Genomic DNA, 23,119 nt, shown 5'->3' with positions numbered 1-23,119 from the left:
TTGTCTCTGAAGAAATCAAACGAAAAAGAAGGAAAAACAAATTTTTTTCCATTCAACAAGTTATTCCTAACATTTTTTATTAAATGGATTATATCATATAATAGATATGTTTTTAAAACTCCATTATAAGCTGGATGATAAATAAATAGTTTTCCATCTCCAGTATATGATTTATGTAACTCTGTAAATGCATTAACATTCTAGAATGATTATCTGTAACAATAGCTCTTATTTTAAAACCTGATTGGTGCAATGAGGTAATGCACTCATCAATTTCTTTTTTCAACCATGATCCTGTTGTGCAAACTTCAGGTGATGATCTCACAACAAAAGGAATAGCTTTTTGAAGCCCTACAATCATAAAAACAACAACACCTTTATAAAGATTACTTTCTGAATCTTGACCAATATATTTCCCACTTTGATATTGGGCTGATTTCTGCAGATACATTTCATCCACAAGAAGCACACAATCATATGATACACAATGTTTTTGTAACAAAACTGTTATAGCTTTATACGCATTTATACCACCACTTTGGATTTATCTAAGTAAACTAAAAGATGGCAAAGCTAGTTGTTCTAACAATAACTTATAAGACTGTGCTGAAGTGTGACGTAAAATTAGCGCATAACGTATAATGGATGCAGAATATGGAGGTCTGCCTTGAGAAGAATAGTATCTAATTTCGTTTAACTCTGTCAAAATTGAATTCATATCATTGGCTTTATTTCTAATGTAGACAGTAAAATTTTCTAACATACTACAGTTTGTTAATTTGCAATTATGACCACTACGAAACCATTCAGGTAAAGAAATATGATAGCCTTTATATGACAATGAAACATAAAGATCTTTATTTACAGTTATTGACTCAAAAACAGTTGGTATGCCTGATTTTTCATCAAAACATAGTTTATAATAAACAACACTATCATGAATTTTTTTGAATGTAAAGCCTGGCGGAGAATGTTGTTCTGTCAAAAAATCAAGATTAATTATTTTATCAGCACTTTGAAAATCTTTAAACTCATCGTTTCCTAAATATCTTAAAGTTGGTTCTTTTCAGTGCAATTTTGGAACCCTTAGAGTCGACGATCCACTTATTTCATCAGTTTGAATAGTTGGAACGGGAAGAAGATTCCATTTCAAGGTGCATCTTTTTCCGTAATTAATAAAATTTTCATCAAAATGATTCACACAAATAGCTGAATATTTTGATGGAGCCCAATCTTTTCTATTAACAAAGTATATCCATCGTTCTCGCAAATCAAATTCTTCAGGAAAATGAAATGTTGACTTTTTTGGACCATTAGAGTAACCAGTTTTACAGTTTGTAACAACAAATTTATTAAACATTTTATTACTAAAACAAATCAAAAAAATGTAACACAGTTATTTTTAAATATGAAGTTCACTTACATTTATTATTGGAATTATCTCCACCTAAATAAATACCGCATATACATAACACCGCATAAAAAAGCAGTTCGGCTATATACAGTAATAATAATAGACTGTCTGCGTGTCTATTTCATTATTCCACTCTCTAATGAAATATAATGAAATAATATTCAGTTCAGAATATATTACATATTAAATGATAGTAATTGTTACAACATTATAATTCAATATTTTATTCAACACCTTTGATTAATATTCACTGGTAAATATATTGTTATCGCTGCTGTTGTTAATAAACCTTTTCATACGTAATATAAAATTTAGAAATAAGCCGTAAAAAAACTGGCCTCTTAATTTTTAACGGAAAATGCAACAAATAAGGCCGTATAATAACAGTAGGCCATGTATGAACTGATTTCTTGAATATAAATCGTATTAAAATTATAGGAAAGTTTTGGTTGACCAAGTCTTATCTATCACAATTCTCAATTGTAAAGAAGGTTATAAATATTTTAAAAATTATAGAAACGGCTGCTATTGAGTAAATATCACTGTTTCTTTAAAGTTTCTAATGCGTTTAGATAGAAGCATCGAGTTTTATTGAGAAATGCATTGAGTTTCTAACATATTTTTTATTAAAGGGAGCAGAAAATCATTTTAGATGAAAGGAGTCTTACATAAGTTCAGGTACAATTAATCAAAGGATATTTCTATGAGTTTATTTAGAAAACTCATGGAAATAGCGGAAACTACTAATAAATACCATTTTGATAAACCAGAAGTCTACCGCAAAAGTGAAAAAAAAGGAACGAGTAAAAAAAAATGAAGATCAAAGAGCCTCTTTTGTTAATATTTTTAATACTCACTTCGACTTAATTTTGGGCCCCATATTTTACATCAAAAATTAATTGAATTTAAAGTACGCGCCAGCGCAAATTTGCGTGAAGCTTACATTCTTTCCTAAAAATAAACAATACTATCCCATAAACAATCGGAAGTGATTTTATGAAAACAATTATTTGTAACTAACATTAAAAAAAAAATTATTTGTTACTAACATTAAAAAAAACTTTTTTTAAAATTTTTGTTTTATTATAATTCATTACTAAATCTTTTTAACCGATTTTTTCAAGAAAAAAATATTGTCACGAAACTTTGCTTCAAATAGTCTTGTAACACGAACTTATTTACTATTAATCAACTATTAACAATTACAATTTTTAAATATGATCAGTAATTAAAAAATTCCTTTGTAATCAAATTTTGTATTAGTGATTTTTTTCGTCAAAGGTTGCGATTAAACTGAAGTAAGGTTGAGATCATGGCGTGGATAGCTAAAAGTAAGTTTTTCTGAATTTTTTTCTGAAGCATTTTACGTACATTATATTCAATGTCAGTGTAAATGTATAAAAATATTTTTTATAAATATATTATTTCTTAGAATATCTGTTTTCATATTATTTGAAATTCGTTTCTGTTTTTGTTCTTTTTCATTAGTTTGCCGCACTAACAAAATACTTTTTTCAAATAGTTTTTAGTCAAAAAATATTTTTTAGTTTAGGAACAAATAAAATAAAATAAAAAACATTTTTGATTTTTCAAAACTATTATTTGTATTAGGGAAATTGTAATTATCAATTAAATAATCTTTAGAAATTATAAACTCGTCAAAAGTCAATAACAAATCCAACGTCAAAAAATATTATACACAGCTTAAGAATGCAAAAATTCTAATGTTGATTGATTAAAAGAACCATTTCGTAAAATTTTCAATTTTTCGTAAGAATGTTTTAAAATATTATAAATTGCGAATACTAAAATAAAAATATAAAAGACGTAAGGTATTTTAAGCGTACGGATCTGTGAAACCACCATCTCGGAGAATTTATAAATATCATGTAAAAAAAATTTCTTGAGGTAAACATATTATCTAAAGTGAGGTAAACATATTATCTAAAGTATATATTATCTAAAGTGTTGTAAGAACGCGTAAATTTTAGGAAATCGGGAGAACTGTGTAAGTTACAGTTATCTTTTCAATAATTTACCTACATTTTCTGTAACTTTAGGAGATCTCTGAAAAGCCTAATAACTTTGAAATAACTAAAAAGGTTTTCAACAACTATATTTAATTAAAAAAAAAAGTTGTTTTTAGATAAATAAAGATGAAATAGACTCGATAAAAAGTATTAAAAAAAAGTGTGATATAAAAATATTCATAATCTCAAAGCTCTTAAGAATTCGGTATTTCTTTCCGACAGTAAAACAGCTTAATTAATTATCCGTACCATGGAAACCGTAGACTTTTTTATTGCTGTGTCCGAATTATGCTTACAGTTATTTAATTTATATTAGGTTTAGTTTACTTAATTATCTATATCTAACTTGTAATAAAAATGTGTATTTCTCCTGAACAAGACTCTTTTTTTGTACTAAAAATTAAACGCAAAGTTTAAACAAACTGGAAAAATTAAGTTATATTCTGTCAATATTGGACAGTCATGCTTATTCCGTTATGAGATTAGTTTAATACTTTGTGTAATATGAAGTTTTTATAAATAATTAGATTAACAAGGAAGGAAAAAAAAGAAAAAAAAAATTCAACTACTGAATGCAATAAATTAACACTGAATTACAAAATTAAATGTAAGTATTTTTTTTTTTCCCCAACATTTTGATATGCTGCAATTTGTTTCATTTATGGTAGGAATCACTTGTTGGACAGCGATTTTTCTTATTATTGGATTAAAAGAAGTCTTAAGTGTGCACGGCAGTGTTATGGAAAATAGAGACGATAATATACCTACTAGAAAATGTCTCAGAGACTGCGAATCCGACTATGAACAATGTTTATCTATTGTTGAAAGCATTCTCTCTGACTCATTTGGTATAAATGAAAAACATATATGTTTATATGCTTCGATGCAGTGTAAATTTAAATGCGGTATTCGAAAGATGTTAAAACACTATTAAATAACAAAAGCAAACTTCTATCTCATAATAAAAACATTTTTGGACACATAAAAATGGCATGAAACACCGTTTTACGGAGAACTTAGTTATTTCTAATTTTTAAACATTGTAAAATAAATTATTTTAAATTAATTAAATTAATAATAATTCCTTTCAATATAATATAGCGGGAAAAAAAATGTAAATGAGTAACTTTTATATATCATTACGCTACGCATATTTAACTTTCCCCATTTGTACGTTTAAAAGCGCTTAGTGTTAGCCATTAACATATGCAAACAATGTTGCTGCTCAAAATACCTTATTAAGTAACAGTCTGAAAAAAGCTTAACCCCATAGCAATGAATGACGGTTATAACCGTCAAAGATAAATTGTGACAGATATAGCTTTCGTTGACTATGCTTTTTTACTTAAGTCTTTTAACTTAGATAAAACTAAATAGATTTTATGTTAAAAGTTTTCCCTACCTGAACGAAAAGTACTATAAACAGCATTCAAAATAACGATTCGATTAGGAAAGAGTCACAGCGTAAAAAAGCTCCACTCTTTAAGGGGTTATAACGCTATATGACTACTGATATGACTAGGTACAAGTAGCGAAAAACAATATTCAATTTTAATGGAAAGAGATAACAGACATGCCATTTGTTGTATGAAAACAATGTGTTATTATAATAAAAACTTAAAAAAAGGAATCAGCATTAAACTGTCGAAAGTATGTTCGAGATCAGATCCTTTTTAAAGCCACATACACCATAGTGTAATATTATATAACTTGATTGTATTATTACCATAGTGTAATATTATATAACTTGATTGTATTATTGTAATATTAATATATCTTATTTTGTAAAACAGTTATAATTCTATTTTCTTAACACGTTTTAATTTTATAAAAAAATTATTACGAATAAAATTTATAAAATAATAAACTTTTATGATTATCAAGTAACAATATTTACAATTGTTTAAAGGGGATTTTTTCAAAGTTCAAGCATTAAGGGCATTTTTCTAAGTTTCTAATTATATTTTTACTAAAGTTTAATAAAACTAATTTAATTGAACTAACAATTCTTAGTTTGTTATTGGTTTTAAATTTTGAAGTTGACCGATATTGCAACGCGTTTATTGAACCAATGGTTTCGGTAGTAACGGATTGTCCGTCTTCAACTTCTCGTATTTCCTGTTCTATGATTGTGATTTTTTATCGGTTAGCACTATTATTTATTAAAGGTTTTACAATATTATATTTTACCCGTAAATCTATTAACAGGTTTCGGAAAAAAAAAAATTAATTTAACGTTAACTTTAATTAAAACTAATTCATAAAAAAATGCATCAATAAAATGATACCGTTTTATAGAGAGCAATTATAAAACAAATAATAAATATAATTTATAACGAATTACAAAACTAAAAAACCATCAATAATATAAAACCGCTGCGCGGAGAAACAAATTAAGTTAAACATTCGATTTGTCCTGGATTTACTGGCCTGGGTTAACTGCTGTTTCCTATCATATTCTGCATCACCTGCACTTATCTACCTAACTGCTTTGTTTTCCAGTGTAATTTAGATTTGGTCATTCGATGTCTTGTTAGACATCAGGCCAAAGTTAGTAAGTTTAATATTAATAAAGAAATTTACGCGAAATAATATCTATATTTAACATTGAAAATTATGATCAAATCAAAATTACACTGGAAAACAAAGCAGTTAGGTAGATAAGTGCAGGTGATGCAGAATATGATAGGAAACAGCAGTTAACCCAGGCCAGTAAATCCAGGACAAATCGAATGTTTAACTTAATTTGTTTCTCCGCGCAGCGGTCTTGTTTGTCAAGATTCGTGTTTCTGAGTTAAAGAGTTGAGAGAGGGTACTTTATTTGATCTAATGGTCGACTGTAGGTCGTGGCCTTGGTGAGGTAAATAAATAAATAAAAAAAGCATACACGATTACAATAATTATTCATTATATAATTAATTTTTTCTAATATAAGTTAAAACGATTATACTTTATGTTGACATTAAATAATAATATATAAACTTATTAGAAGATTTTCTAAAACATGAAAAAATATAGTTCAATTTAGGAAATTATTTTTTAATAAATTTTCCTTACAAATATTAGTGTAATATTGATTTAAAAATTTTTAAAAAAATCAGGGAATACAAATTTCAAGAACAAAATGAAAGAAAAAAAATAAACCAAAAAAACAAACGAGCTGTTCAAATTTCAACAAACCCTTGGATGAAAAAAAAGTTGAGTTTAAAACAAGTAATAATAAAATTAAAAAAAAAAAAATTTATAATCTTGCGCCTTATAAAAAAATCACCAAAACAATTATCAAAAATAAAGAAAAACAAAAAAAAACTACATCTTCTATAATGCTTAAAGAATTCGTTACTATGTATCAAAATATCCGTTACCATGTACGAAATCATAAAAAACGTAACATAACGATTCCTCAAATTAAATCAAAGAACAAGCGGGACCACGAACAATAAAAGGATTTGCTGAAGCAGGAACTTTCATTATTAAAGGATCTACTTTCGATTCTTTTTCACAAAAAGATACGATGCTAAAAAGAAATTATTCAATAATAAAATAACAAATGTGATTAGCGCTATCAATAAAAACGTAGAGCTAAACATAAAGTGCAAAACGGCCATTAACAACAACCTTTTTGTTTATTATATAAAATAGAATATATAAGCAATAAGAACAAAACAAAACAAAAAATTATTTTCACGTTTTTTATATACTTTGAAACTCTTCTGATGCAGACATTTTTTGAATGTAAAAATACAAGAAGTGAGGAGACATGCACTGCTAGCACTAACATTAGAAATTATAAGCTTTAAAATACATTAGAAAGAGGTTTGTCATTTTATTAATTTATTTTCCGCTTGTTAAAATTACAATAATACAAAAGCTGGCGGGAGCAAAAAGACAAGTTGTCTTATGATGGAGCCCCATTACGCATGTGGTTTTTTTAACGTTTAAAAAAATTTAATACATAATATATAGTAAATACAAACTTAAAATTTTAATAGATGTAAGAGCAGAGAAGAAAGTTGCTTGACAAATAATAGGTGGTAAGCAACATAACAAGTGAAACATCATGGAAAGGTTTTATTTCCGTGAAGATTTCCATGATTCGTTAAATGGTTGAGTTTTTAGAAATAATGTACGGAACTATTTTTGGGTTACTCAAAACTGTTTCAAGATGAAAAAAAAGAAAATTTAAAGTAGAATATGATATTATAATATAATAATCTAAAAAGTAAACTAAAAAAAATTCTTTCGTTTTATAAACATTACAAATTTTCGTAAAAATTTCTGTCTTATTTATTTGCTGAAGAAATATGGGTAGTATTTGGTTAAGGAAATTTTCAAAACAAAGACTTTTTATAACTACTAGTGATGCGGTGATTTGGGACAGGAGGTTAAATGACACTGCCTAAATTCAATACTATTTTAATTTACTACATTTTTAGTTATAAATTTTTTTTTTTTTTTTTAATAAAGCAAGTACACAGATAAATTCTGTTTCAATGAATGAATGCCCACAAGCATTATCAAACAAAGAAGAGACTTTTAAATATTTTAATCGAAATACAACCTTAATTTTTATAGCACTCTTCTTTTCTTTTCTCACTTTTCAGATATTTTATGATATCATGACACAATTTGAAATTATTTTTAAAGTACTTAAAGACAAAATTTCAATGTTTTCTTTGTGTTAATGTACTTTTATTATAGAAAAAAATTTATTACTCGGAATTTTACCCAGATTATATAACTCGGAATTTTACCCAGATTATAGAAGACAACTTTAACAGTAAGTATTGTTCAATGCCGAAATATTTTTATAGCACTGAATCTTAAAACCATTAAAAATTAAATACTATTATAAATACTATTGTTAACCTCTTATTTATTGAGAAAATATGGTTCAGATTAGGCTGAGACAATTACAAAGAAAAATATTTTCTTATAAATACCAGTAATGGAGTGAAGTGGCGCAACTTTACTTGCAATAGGGTATTCATTATTACTTTTTTTTTATTTTAATCTTTTTATTAACTTTCTTTAATGAAAATAGCTATTTAACAGAAATCCAGATTTTAAACAGCTAAATCTAAATTTCTGTTAGTGCAATTAAATAAAACATAATTTCTTTATAATTTACTTTTTTCCTTTTTGTGATTAATATATTTAATATTTTTCTTTAGATGAAACTACAATTATATGACAAATTGATTTAAGCCTGATGCTAATACAATAAAAGCCACTGTGATGGTTTTCGAACCTAGCATATTATCACTATGAGCATATACAAAAGAGTATAAAATATTGAAATCAAGTTTACAGAGTAAAATAAAGCAACTTCTCATCACAGTTTTTGACAAAAAATAATGAAATAACTATAATTTTTATAAGGAAGATAACTTTCCATATATCTTTGTCAAGCATTTGCTATGAATTATCAATTTGATGCTAAAGAAACAAAGCAACATATCAATATGCAGTTAAAATTGACATCATAATACCAGAAAACATGAAAACTTGAAAACAAAAAAAAACTATTCATACACCAGAAGCTACCAGCCTTAGATAAAACTTTATACAAAAACAGTGTGCAGAAATCCTACAAGCTTACTGGTGATTGCATTTTGCTGATCATGTTTCTTCCTCTATACTTAATAACATTCTATTACAAACTTTCTAAAATCCTAATACAAAGTTTAAAAGCTATATAAAGCATATGCAACTTTTTAAATGAGAATGTGTTAACCTTTTTGTTACTGATTTAATTATTAAGATATAATAATATGATACTATATAAGATATACTACTCGACTTAATTGGTAATAATCCTAAATACATAAATTGTTCTGTAAATATTATTATATACTATTATGTAAAACAAATCTTTGTTGCAGCAGTTTCATTTTTAAACATTTAAAATAAATATTTAGATTAATTCTCTAAATAAAACAACTTTAAAAAAAAGTAATTTAATTAGTTATTATTCTAATTTACATTTTGGGGTTTTATATCAAAGTTTCTTACCTCTTAGGTTAATTGCCTTCTACCTTCTAAGTAAATTGTCTAAATTGATTAAATGGCACAGTGGCTAAAGTGTCACACCTGCCCTTAACTTTGTCATTACCATAACTTTAACATATTTAAACATGCTTTATAATCTTTTTTTTAAGTTAATCACTGAATCATATATTGCTTAAAAAAAACTATGAAAATGTCCTTAATCAGTAGTAATGTGGTAGAGCACTCGCTTTGTAAACAAGAAGTTCCATGTTCAATCCTTACTAAGTCCCTTGTAGCGCTACAGAGCTTCAGTTTCCCCTCGTAGCGTCACACTCGATTTCTAACCATAAATTATTCTTTTTGAAAGTCTGACCACAGTTTTTTATGTTTTAATTTTTTTTTAAATATCTTAAAAGATGTTTGAGAAACATTTTCAAAATATGCTGAAAAAACAGACAAAAAATATATAGATAAATAAACAAGCTAAACTATATATAAGGAAAGAAATTTAAGGAAAAAAAACTATAGTTCTAAAAAAATAAAGGTCAATTAATATAAAACTGAAAAACTAAAACTCTAATAGAAAATTATTTATAATTATGTTTATAAAAACAAGATTTAAACTTTAAAACACCATTAAACTTGTAATAAACAAGATTTAAACTTTAAAACACCATTGAGGAAATAAAGGAAAAATTATTAGCTTTAAACTTTTAAATTAAACTAAGTTTTAACTATAAATTGAGATGATTCTAAATTAAAAAATAAATTATTTACATGCTTTTATTTTCTCTGGTTTACTTTTTATTTTTTTAATAATTAGTTAAGTTTATTTCTCATTTCAGTTTATGGTTCATTTATTTTTAACTTTTTCTTCAAGCTAGTTTGGGTTTTTCAGCATAATTTATAAAAACACAGCAATTATTAATGTATGCAAAAAAACATTTGCCAAGTGTCAAATAAGGGTCAGGGTAACAACATCAGTCTTATAACATCTGTCCAACAACATCTGAAATTTCATTGATGTCTAATAACGTCTATGCAAAAATTAAATATAAAAAAAATATGTAGCGACATCTTTAAAATATCAAAATGTAATAACAACTGTGCAACTACATCTGTGGGTACTGCAGATGTAGCTACATCTTTTAAATTATCAAAGTGTAATAAGGTATGTGCAACTACATCTTTAGATTTTACAGATGTAGTTACATTTTTTAAACTATCAAAATGTAATAACATCTGTGCAACTACATTTGTAGATTTTAAGATAAACTTATTTTTAAGATGAATTAACTAATCATGCTAATTATTTCAACCAGATGTTATTACATATAGAAATTTTTTCAGATGTAACTACATCTGAAAAAAAATTAACTATTAATGCATTATTTTAACCATATGTAGTTACATATAGATATTTTTTCAGATGTAACTACATCTGGAGAAAATTCTTCCAGATATTATTGGACTTGGAGAAAAATTACCAGATGTAGTTACATCTTTCTAAAGATGTTGTTAGAGGTCATTGAATTTTTAGATAATATTTGACAAATTTTATTAGAGTAAAAGAAAAATACAGATGATCTTGGACAAAAGTGTACAGATGATCTTGGACTATATATATATATATATATATATATATATATATATATATATATATATATATATATATATATATATATATATATATATATATATATATATATATATATATATATCAGCTTTCGGAATTAGGAAAAACAAAGCTGGCAAAAAATAGCCAACCTAAAACTGTTTTAGGTTGGCATCACTTCACCAAAAAATTTAGAAAGAGGCTTTGATAAATTGAAAAACTTGCGAACATTTATTAGATAAAGAAAATGTAGAGTTTGCTGACTTTTTTATCAAGCGTTAGCATTTACTTAAAAATTTGACAAATAATTAGTTTCGCTGATTTTACTTAATTTTATTTAGAAATTATTTTTAATGGTATTGTTTTTAATTTGAGTAAAACATTTGTTTGTTTTATCATTTAAAAGAAAGCAGCTTAGATACTATCGTTTTTATTTTTAACTATTTAACCAAAAATTTAGTAAAATTTTATTTTAACTATTTTATTTATAATTAAATTCTAAATAAAGTAATTAAAAATAAAAATATTAAATTAAATAATAAAACATTAAAACGAAAGATTTATTTAATTAAATAAAACAATCTTTTTAATGATGTGCTTTTTAAATTAATTCGTCCAGAATTTAATAAGAAGTTTGTCTTGCTGCTTTTATTTTAATAATTTTATTTAGAATTTAAAGAATACACTATCTTTTTCTGTTATAATTTTATTTAAAGCTTAAATAAAAAATATATTTTGCTGCTTTTATTTTAATTATTCCATCCAAAATTCAAATAAAATGTTTGCCTTTTTAGCTTTTATTTTGGCTTCATTTAGAATTTAAATAAAAAGTACATTTTTTGGTTTTTATTTTAATTATTGTATTTAAAATTTAAAAAAAGTGTTTGTTTTGCTGTTTTGTATTTATTTGTCACAGCAGCTAAAACTAATATTAAAATTCTGAGGTCTCAAAAAAACTGTTGACCTCATTGGTGGTATGCCTACCCTAATTCCGTGGGCCGATATATACAATATAAAATTATATATATATATATATATATATATATATATATATATATCTACTATATATATAAAGGGCAATGTGTGTGTGTGTTTGTTTGTTCTCTATAGAAATCCAAACCGCTGGACTGATCTCGATGAAATTTGGCATGGGGGTAGTCCTCGAGGGGGAGAAGTTCTTAGCTGGGTTTTGACCCCGTACCCCGACCCCCGGGGTCAGGGGGGACCATTTTTTGGGCCCATTTTTGTGTACAGATATCAGGTAAGCCAGTTTAAATATTGGCCTGGGCAACGCCGGGTAACTCCAGCTAGGTATATATAAAGGGCAATGTGTGTTTGTGTGTGTGTTTGTTTGTTTGTTCTCTATAGAAATCCAAACCGCCGGACCGATCTTGATGAAATTTGGCATGGGGGTAGTCCTCGAGGGGGAGAAGTTTCTTAGCTGGGTTTTGACCCCGTACCCCGACCCCCGGGGTCAGGGGGCCCAAAAATGGGATCCAGTGTGACTCTGCAGCCTCAGCCGTGCAATTTGGCAAAACCTAAAAGCTTCCTACCTGTGGAGGAGTGTCAGAACACTTCTTTTGACAACAAACATGAGGGTAAAGTTGTCTGGTGATCTGTCAGCAGGAGCCTTTTCCAATCAGCTCCTTGCCTTGGGCAATGGTGAGGCACCAGTTGATGTGCAGACAGGGCTCATTAAATTCCTTGCCAACTTTTGCACACTGGTGGATTCTGCAGAGGAACTCATTGTCAAGGTGTTTCCCAACATCCAGCAGAGTTTCACCAGACATGACTGGATCTGTGAGAGAGCTATTCTGGCTCCCAAAAATGAGTCTGTCACCAAGATCAATATGCAGATCCAGAAAATGCTCCCAGGCAATGAAAAGTCCTACAACTCCATTGACATGGTTATGGACCCCAGTGAAGCTGTCAACTATCCAACAGAATTTCTGAACTCTTTAGAACCATCTGGATGTCCTCCTCACATTCTTCACCTGAAAGTTGGAGCACCAATCATTCTCCTTCACAACCTCGACAGTCCCAAGCTCTGCAATGGAACTCGACTCATCATCAAAGCTATCCTTTCAAACTTGATTGAAGCAACTATACTGACTGGATGTGGCAAAGGTGAGAATGTCTTCATTCCAAGGATTCCAATGATTCCCAATGACCTCCCATTCAGTTTCAAGCGCCTCCAGTTTCCAGTCAGGCTGGCTTTTGCCATGACCATTAACAAAGCACAGGGACAGTCACTCAAAGTGGCTGGCATCAATTTGGAACAGCCCTGCTTTTCTCACGGCCAGCTCTATGTTGCATGCTCCAGAGTTGGATCTCCACGAAATCTTTTCATTTTGACTCCAGAAGAAAAAACCAAGAACATTGTCTATTAGAAGGCTCTTCAGTGAAAGAAATCCTCTTTAAAGAAGTCCTATTAAAAGAAAACAATAACAATGTGAAGAAATTACCCATGATTTAACTTTTGTAACATGTTCAACTTTTTTTTCCAGTGTGAGAGAACAATTTAATTGAAAAATTTGAGTAAATGTTCTTTTGGAAATTCTTAATTTGTTGTTTTTAAGTGGAAAATAAACAAAATGTCTTTTTCTTCCTTAATGTCTTTCAGTTATTTCATAGCTTCAACCAACAGGGTCACATTTTGTGGTATTATTGTGCAACACTAAAAAATATTGCACAATCTTACTGTGCATAGCCCAAAATTAGTATAACAAAGTTCCAGATGCTCATTTACTTTTAAATATTGGCCCGGGCAACGCCGGGTAACTCCAGCTATCTTAATATATATAAAGGGCAATGTGTGTTTGTGTGTGTGTTTGTTTGTTTGTTCTCTATAGAAATCCAAACCGCCGGACCGATCTCAATGAAATTTGGCATGGGGGTAGTCCTCGAGGGGGAGAAGGTTCTTAGCTGGGTTTTGACCCCGTACCCCGACCCCCGGGGTCAGGGGGACCATTTTTTGGGCCCATTTTTGTGTACAGATATCAGGTAAGCCAGTTTAAATATTGGCCCGGGCAACGCCGGGTAACTCCAGCTAGTATATATATATATATATATATATATATACAGTGCCCGACAAAAAAAAAAGCTTAGATAGACATGCAAGAGAACTCAACTAAATTTCTACAACTTATATAGAAAAAAAAATTTTTTTTTTTTAATTTGGTGCATTGATTCATAGATAGAAAAAAAACAAGAAAAAAATGACGAAAATTTAAGAATTTTTATAAAAATAACGAAATAGACCAAACTAATACTTTGTTGTGAAGCCACGGCTTTTCATCACTGCCTTGCACCGACGAGGCACACTCTCAACAAGTGATTGTAAGAGTTCCACAGAAATGTTCTTCCATTGATTTTGAAGAATTTAAAACAACTCTTCTTTATTTTTTGGAGCTCTTGTCTTGATTCCATGATCCAATATACTCCAGAGATTCTCGATAGGGTTCAGATCAGGACTTTGAGCTGGCCAAGAAAGAACCACTAATTTTTTATTCTTCAAATAATTTTTCCCATTTTTTGCCGTATGTTTCGGGTCACTATCTTGCTGAAAGACCCAACTTTTATCTTTAAAGAGCTCATTTGCACTAGGTATCAGTTGATGAATTAAGATTTGTTTGTACATTTTACTGTCCATAATACCAGGAATTTTATACAAACGACCAACACCCGATGAAGTAAAACATCCCCATACATTCACTTTTTTATCGTGCATTACTGTTGGCTGTGTTACTAATGGATCGTAACATTATGTAACCGCCAAACACGCAACCGTCCACTGAAGCGCAAACAAAATGGCGACTCATCACTCCATAAAACATTTTTCTATTGTTCGATTGTCCAATTCTGATATTACTTTGCCCATTGATGTCTTTTTTTCCGGTTACTTTCAGAAATAAATGGTTTTTTAACGCTCCAGTAAGATTTAAATTTCCCAATATAATGGATCCTTCGAAAAACTGTCCGTACGTTAACATTTAGTTTAAAATTTCTCATTATTTCAGCCGCTGTTATCTTTCTATTCTTTTGAACCTCTCTTATAATTAATCTGTCCTCTCTGGCAGTTGTTTTACGCCTTCTTCCGCTCCCTTCTTTGCGTTTAAAACTTACCGTCAAATAATACTTGAACAAAAATCTTCGAATTGTAGTGCACCATTGATTCAATTTTTTTCCAATTTCATGGTCAGTGTATCCACTTTCGTGCCATGCCATAATTTGGCTCTTTTCAAACTGAGTGAGTTGTTTTCTTATCTTTTTTTGAGTTGGGTGCTTTGATGAAAAACCGACAATTGAAGCAAGAAAAATAATTTAGAACTACTTTTTTCGCTCACAATAAATATTTTATTCACAACTCCCCAAAAATTTGTCTGGAATTCGAAATCTAAAGCTCTAATTGACTAATAATAAAATGACGTAAACATGTTGTTGTAGTTTGCTCAAAGATATTTCTAGAATATTAAAGATACACTATTGAAATAAATTATTTCCTCCGAAATAGTATTAAAAAATATATATATTGTAAAGAATATTTGATTGACAATCTTTTTTGTTGTAATTTTTTGAGAATTACCTAAGCTTTTTTTTGTCGGACACTGTATGTATATATATATATATATATATATATATATATATATATATATATATATATATATATATATATATATACATATATATATATATACATATATATATATATATACATATATATATATATATATATATATATATATATATATACATATATATATATATATATATATATATATATATATATATATATATATATATATATATATATATATATATATATGTATATGTATATATTTGAGTGTATATATATATATATTAATATCACACATATACATTACCGTTCATAATTATTTGAATGACATTAACTTTTTTTTTAAATGCTATTTTTTATGTTTATTTTTGCACTATTAGATAATTTAAAAGTAATTTGATTAAAATGCTTTGATAAAAATCATAAGAATAATAATAATGCTCAAGCGGGCAAAACTACATAAAAATGGACTATCAATGACACCAAAAGTGGACCAACGTGTCAAAGTTTTAAATATTTGGTTACAAGATAAGATTTTTTGCCTGGAAAAAAACCCTGTTGAATCTATGATCAAATAGTATGTATTATCGACTGTAAAACATGGTGGATGCAGTGTTAAGGTATGGGGCTGTTTTGGTTGAAATGCCATAGGTGACTTTGTAAAAATAGAGGGAGTAATGACAAAAGTAGTTTCCTTGTACACTTAAAAAATCATGGAACACTTTCAGAAAGATAGGTTAAAGGGAAGTCATCTATTTTTTCAGAAGAAAATGACTTAAAGCTTAAATCCAAAACATATTTTTCAAAAAATTGTATAAGTTATTTGACTGAGTTTGAGAACAATCAAATATTGAATTTTATTAAATACTTGATTGAGAGATTTATCTTCCCCAATCACAAGATCTCCCTCCTATTGGATTTTTATGAGAGAATTTAAAAGTAATGTCAAAAACTAAAAGAACGACCATTCGAATAACTATGGACGGTAGTGTATATAGCGTGGACGCATATGAACGGTAGTGTATATACATTAAGTATGTGTGTAAAATTTCAAATTAATTAAGTACTAGATTGTTTTATTCATAGCTTTGAAAAAATATTACAAAATTGAGAATTTTATCAAAATTTTTTGATTCTACAAAAAAATTTGAAAGCATCATGGTGATAAAACTTTATTACAAGGATTTCTCTAACAAATCTATGAACTATTTATAAAGATTTTGTAACTTCAACTACCCCAAATATTGTCAATTTTTATTTATATTCCTATAATTTGGTATCAAGAAATACATTTGTGAATGGTCTACAAGTTTTCATTTGCATCTAGCAACCAAGACTATTCATGGGATTAAAGGGGAACCAAACCACCATTTTTAATATTAAAAATGTGTATTCTTCCATAAAATAGTGTTTTATTTTTATTATAATTTGTAATTTTATATACACAAAGTTTTATTTTATTATTCCAGTTCACAAGCAAATATTAGAGGTGTATTTTAAAAAGAGGATGGATGTGATGGTGATGAGAAAAAAATATCCTGGTATCAAAGTTGTTTCATTCTTATAAATATTTTTATTAAAATGAGTGAAACTAGTAAAAAAAAAAAAATGGTATTCATTAAATTACATATATTAATGACATATAAGTTAAAAAATGGGGTGCATAACCCCTCCCCTCCTCCCTAACCCAAAAAAATCTGCTTGGCCAAGTGATCTACAGACTATTATTCTAATAATCATTAGCTGTACCCCCAGCAGGTTGGTCAACAAAGCCTAATGTCAGATTTTCTGTTGCAATTGTTATTTCAACAGTCTCTAGATCTGAAAAACACCAAGTTCATGTACTATTTGCTCCACAATTGTACAATTGGAATTTCAGTAAACTGATAGCCAGTATACTCCACAATTGTACAATTGGAATTTCAGTAAACTGATAGCCAGTACACTCTCCAATTTTATGGTGCAGTAATGGTCAAATTGTGAGTAGGCACATACAACAAGTATGTCGAATATTTATGCCCTAATATCAGTTAAGTAGACTTTGGTATATCTGGTATTCTGCTCACTGTGCTGAATATGCTCCACTTCCTCCTTTAAAATCAGCAATTTGTTTTGAAAAATTTGAACTACAGAATTTTTTTTATCAGAAACTTGATTATGCAAAATGGTAACTTATAAGTAGGGTTGAAAATTTCCATAAAAGTGCTAAAATTTGTTGCAATAAAAAAAAAATTTATTACAACAAACTTATATAGCTTTATAAAATTAATTTCTTTGTTTCAAAAAAAATTCATTTTATCATCATAGTATTTGGGTATTCTTTATATATTTCAACAAAAAATATAAAATAATAAAGACCCCACAAGAGAAAAATACAAATATTTTAATCAAATTTTTATAATCAAGTTTATCAATTTAAGAAACGCACATTTTTTTAAAAAAGCAAGAAGGGGTCATCAAGCAAAGAGGGGTCAAAAATGGTTGAAAATTGCATGAGGTAATTTATGGACGACTCCTAAAATGCTCAAGTTGTTATATGTTTTTGTGTATATAACTTTAGTGAAACAAAACAAAAACAAACAAAAAAATAAAATGTTTTCTGAGTCTTTTGAGCTACTGTATAAAAAATGTCTAGCTTTTACTTCTTTCAACTACAATGTTCATAAAACACAAGGTATAAAATCTTTTTTAGATTTACAAGATTTATTGTGTATTATTTTTGTAGAGTGTAATAAAGAAAAAAGATTTTTTATGTGTAAAGATTGCATATAAAATTTTAAAAAATATAGGAAGATTTTTATGTAGAAACATTGCATTTAAAGTATCTTTATAAAAGGTAAATGTTGCCCTAGCAAGGTTGTGGCAAGTGAGACTCAAGTCTTAAAAGCACTTATTTAAAGAAAATTTATGACCTCAAAATCATTAGTTCCTTATTTTTATTGCTTTTTAAATTTAAATGATTATTCATGTAGCAATGGTTATTCTTGAGTTGTTGAGTAACAAAGTTAATATAATATAAACATATTTATTAATCCATACAGTATAGAATAAAAAATGTGCTATATTGAATAAGTTATTACAATTATGATAATAAATTGAATATAATATTAAACATAACACAATATAATATTGTGATTGTTGAGTAAATGTGATGATTATATAATACATTATATAGTATAAACTCTAGTTACTGGTATATTGCTTATTACTGTTGTTATGCTATTCTGTTGATAAATTTTATTGTGGTATATTACTTATCTAGTAAACAAATAATAATAATTCTTTGATTGATTGTACCTTATTAATGACATTAATAATTAGTAATTTAAGATGCTAATATACAATAAAAATAGTTTAACATTTTGAAACACTATTTAAAAACACAACTAAAAATATAATAAAAAAATTATAAATCATCAAAAAGAATCAAAAGATTCTTAAAAGAATTCTTTTTAAGAACTTTATAAATGTCACAAGGTTGCTTATTGAAAAAAAGCGAGTTATTAACATTCATTTTGCACCAATCGAAACTTTATAATACCTTGTGATCACCGGAAATGAAATTATGCGAACATGACATAACAAGGTTAAAAAATCTGTCATTTCATTGAAATACCAAACCTCAGGAAATTTCAAAATCAATGTGCACATCATCAGATTTACTTAAAATTTGTACCAATACTAGATAAGTTATCTTTAATCCCTTAAATTTTCATTAAAACCCTGCCATAATTTACAGAGCTGCAAGTCATAGAAAAATGTGGTATTTTACATTTTAAAGATTTATTTTTGTTTTTTGCAAATAATCTACAAATCAAATCAGATATATTTTGAAATAAGTTATAAAATTTCAAGGAAAATATAAAGTAAATACCAGATAATCATGGGCAATTATAGACCGTTTTCAACAGCACCAACCATATTTGATTGCTGCCCAAATTTAGAAATTGAGATAATTGACAAATATTGACAATTGTTTTTTTTTTTGTGAAAATTGTCTATGTTTCTGCGAAATTTTCCTAGGGCAGGCACCGACACAGGGAAGATCACTGTCCAAATTATTTTTCTAGAATAGCCCCCGAACATAACAATATAGACGATGATGAAAATAGTAATAGTAATAGTAACTGATATCAATAATACTAATTATAATAATAATAACAATAATAATAGAAAAAAGAATTTCAATAATAAAGACATAAAATCAGCAACAAAAATTTATTAAATAATGACAGCAACAACAAAAATTTAATACGATAGTTGAATGAAAAGAAATAAACAAAAAGATAAATAAGAATGAAAAATTTAACAAAAGTATTAAAATTGCAAATTGAAAACCAGAGGAGCTAGATAAATGCAAATGGATAAATAAAGAACCCCAAAATGTTTAAAATATCAAACCAAACACCAAAGTATCACGAACTGATATATAAAATAAAAAATTTAAATATTAATTTGTAGAAATATTTAACTGTATTTTTTTAAAAAAAATAATTAAAAAGCTTGATTTGAATTCAGAGATTGAATTAAGAGAATTTAGATCAGGAGGTAGTTTGTTTCACATAGATATTTAATGGATTTGTTTCCATATTTCTTTATTTACAAAATTACAAAATAAAGATTTGATACAAATATATCAAAATTTAGAATGACCTTTGTACTGATTACCTGCTAAAATTCAAAAAATTTCAAAAAATCACGCATATCAGCACAGTGTTGTTTGGTCTAACACATGTCTTAGCCTAATACAAAAGTTAGGTCACAGTTTTTGGCTTACTTTTTTATTACAAATAACGAACTTACGCATACATAAATATAACAGTTAAACATTTTTAAGCACTTACTAACTTATTATAAACCATCATTATAAAAAATTCAGCACATAAGTACTTGTACGAAATATGCTGTAAAACTATTTATCAGCTCACTAAACATATATTAAATATTTAAGTTATCTATACTATAGAAAAAAAATTATTTCTCAAAATAATCATTTTTAACAAGGCTGCAAATGATCCGCTATTTAAATTAAAAGTTAACAAAAAGAGAAAAAGAGAAATAAAATGGTTCACAGAAGACATTAAAACTGCCAATTGTACAAATGAGGAAAATATGATCACAGAAGAAAATTCTAGGTATCGATGTGCAAAGAGAAAAACTAGATGAATAAGTTTTTAAAACCTTTAATCATTTATTATTCATCAACAAATTTTATTGTTGTTAGAAAATACGGTAAAGAGGTGTATGAAAAATATTACTATTTATTACCAGGTAGAGTTCACATAAACAAACCTGTCAAGTCTCCCCAATTTGGCGAGTCTCCCAAATTTTAAAGATTGATTCATCTCCCTCCCACAATTACATATAAATATATTTTGAAAAATCTCTTGTTTTTAATTAGCAAGTTATAAACAACTAGATTTTAACTTTTTTCATTTTAAAAATGGTTTTTTGGTCTGATTTGTGTTTTTGTTTGTCTGATTTTTTGTTCTAGTAGTATTCCTATCTTCCTATCTGCCACCAAGATTGTGTCAAAGATAAATAGTAGGCAAATATGTCATCGTGGGACAATATCATTAAGTCTCCCTTATATTCATTTTTAAAACTTGACAGCTCTGCATAAACATCATTAACTTTTTGATTAAATAAGCAAAAAAATCAGTGAAATAGTTTTTATCTTTTTACATTTGGTAACTTCCCAAAAAAAAAATTTAATATCGACAGAAATAATTATACTTTTCAATGAGTTGACAAATCATATTTAAAGATTACATTTGAAAAAAAAGTGACTTCAAATTCAATAGGAAAAAAGAGCATTAAAAAAAGAATTAAAACAGAACTTCAACTACTTACTCTTTGGCACACTCAGAGAGTTTGAGTCGCTGAATTCGTGCTTCCCTTCGAAGTTGTTCGTTTTCTAATTTAATACTTTCAAATTGAGCATTCATTCCAGCATTTGCAACAGCAACAGGCGGCATTATAAACAAGCACAATAAATTTATCGTAACAATCCTATTGTAATAAAAATTAATAATATTAAATAGCTTTTAGTAGTAAGCAATATTACTAATACTATTTGTAATAGTATTACTATTAGTATTAGTGAAGGAAAATATACTTTAAGCATAACTTGTAAAAAAAAAAAAACGATGCCTTATTTTAACAGAATTTATTGTAATGTAAGTTTTTCTTTTTTTGATTAACGCGATACAGCGTTGTCGTTTATATTTATCAAAATCCACACGGCCGCAGTGAAATATTTCCATTAGTTGGGTATAGCAGGGTGAGAGTCACTCCTTGTGACCCTCCAACCTCATTTATGCTCCACCGGTGAATTTTCAGGCTTTAAATTGAATATATATATATATATATATATATATATATATATATATATATATATATATATATATATATATATATATATCTTCTATATATATAAAGGGCAATGTGTGTGTGTGTGTGTGTTTGTTTGTTTGTTTGTTCTCTATAGAAATCCAAACCGCCGGACCGATCTCGATGAAATTTGGCATGGGGGTAGTCCTTGAGGGGGAGAAGGTTCTTAGCTGGGTTTTGACCCCGTACCCCGATCCCCGGGGTCAAGGGGGCCCAAAAATGGTCCCCCTGACCCCGGGGTCAGGGGGGACCATTTTTTGGGCCGATTTTTTAGGCCCATTTTTGGGCCCATTTTTGTGTACAGATATCAGGTAAGCCAGTTTAAATATTGGCCCGGGCAACGCCGGGTAACTCATGCTAGTATATATATATATATAACTTGATGAAGCTTTATACATCGGTTTACCTAAAAAATAATTGAAAAAATTTTTTTCTATTATTTATCATTAATTCCACAACTAATCTTTATAATATGCACCATGATTGACAATAAATATTTATCAACGCCCTGAGAGTAGGTCAAGGGTACACAGTGCATAGGAACATGCACAAAGCTCTTGTAACGGATCCCCAGAATTTTTCATTTTTTTTAAATCATTAGAAAACTCTTCCTCGTTCTAAAAATGTATAAAGTAACTTTTTTTCACCGGGAGCCTGAAGAGAAATTACGTATTTTTGGCGAGTGCTTAAAAACTTAGTTATTCAAATCAAATCAAATATATTTCGAAATAAGTTATAACATTTCAAGGAAATTTACAACAGTACAAGTAATAATATAAAGTAAATATCTGAGTTTACAACAAAACTTTATAGTCAATGATGAAAATAGTAATAATAACTGGTATCAATAATACTAATTATTACAATAATAATAATAGCAATAATAAAAAAATAATTATAATAAGAACAGTTATAACAACAGCAACAACAAAAACATTAATAATAATAGTAATAATAACAATAATAATAGTAATAATAATAATAATAGTAATAGTAACAAAATGATAACAATTATAATAAACGGAGAATTTCACAAATAAAGACAAGATTAGGTATAGTACATTAGACTTAAATTTATTATACTGAAAGTATATTAATTT

At 27.7% G+C, this 23,119-nt stretch overlaps 1 protein-coding gene and 2 long non-coding RNA genes across 3 annotated transcripts; 2 read left to right on the top strand and 1 right to left on the bottom strand.

Moving 5' to 3' along the window:
- The first annotated feature begins 2,608 nt into the window (after window positions 1-2,608).
- LOC124816713 (uncharacterized) lies at window positions 2,609-4,525 on the top strand. The gene is made up of 2 exons (XR_010642749.1): window positions 2,609-2,745; window positions 4,113-4,525. It is a non-coding gene; the product is annotated as an uncharacterized LOC124816713 (long non-coding RNA).
- A 1,803-nt stretch (window positions 4,526-6,328) lies between these two features.
- Window positions 6,329-21,891, bottom strand: LOC100205937 (guanine nucleotide-binding protein subunit gamma). The gene is made up of 3 exons (XM_065814596.1): window positions 21,780-21,891; window positions 21,480-21,638; window positions 6,329-6,961 (listed from the first exon to the last, which is right to left on the bottom strand). The coding sequence occupies exons 2-3, from the start codon at window positions 21,602-21,604 to the stop codon at window positions 6,853-6,855; spliced, it is 234 nt and encodes a 77-aa protein (XP_065670668.1). The 5' UTR covers window positions 21,605-21,638; window positions 21,780-21,891; the 3' UTR covers window positions 6,329-6,852.
- On the top strand, window positions 6,957-9,213 carry LOC136089052 (uncharacterized). Its single transcript, XR_010642748.1, has 4 exons — window positions 6,957-7,260; window positions 8,146-8,224; window positions 8,343-8,427; window positions 8,619-9,213. It is a non-coding gene; the product is annotated as an uncharacterized LOC136089052 (long non-coding RNA).
- Window positions 21,892-23,119: the final 1,228 nt, after the last annotated feature.

This window comes from Hydra vulgaris, chromosome 12, assembly GCF_038396675.1.
Source record: "Hydra vulgaris chromosome 12, alternate assembly HydraT2T_AEP".
Taxonomy (NCBI): Eukaryota; Metazoa; Cnidaria; class Hydrozoa; order Anthoathecata; family Hydridae; genus Hydra; species Hydra vulgaris.
This window is presented reverse-complemented; position numbering and strand designations above follow the sequence as displayed.

Excerpts from the sequence above, each read along its gene's own strand:
- LOC100205937 (XM_065814596.1), bottom strand. The coding sequence starts at position 21,604 with ATGCCGCCTGTTGCTGTTGCAAATGCTGGAATGAATGCTCAATTTGAA. Across the intron at positions 6,962-21,479 it reads CTCTCTGAGTGTGCCAAAGA|CATCGTATCTTTTTGTGAAA; the intron begins GTAAGTAGTTGA and ends ATTTCTTTTTAG.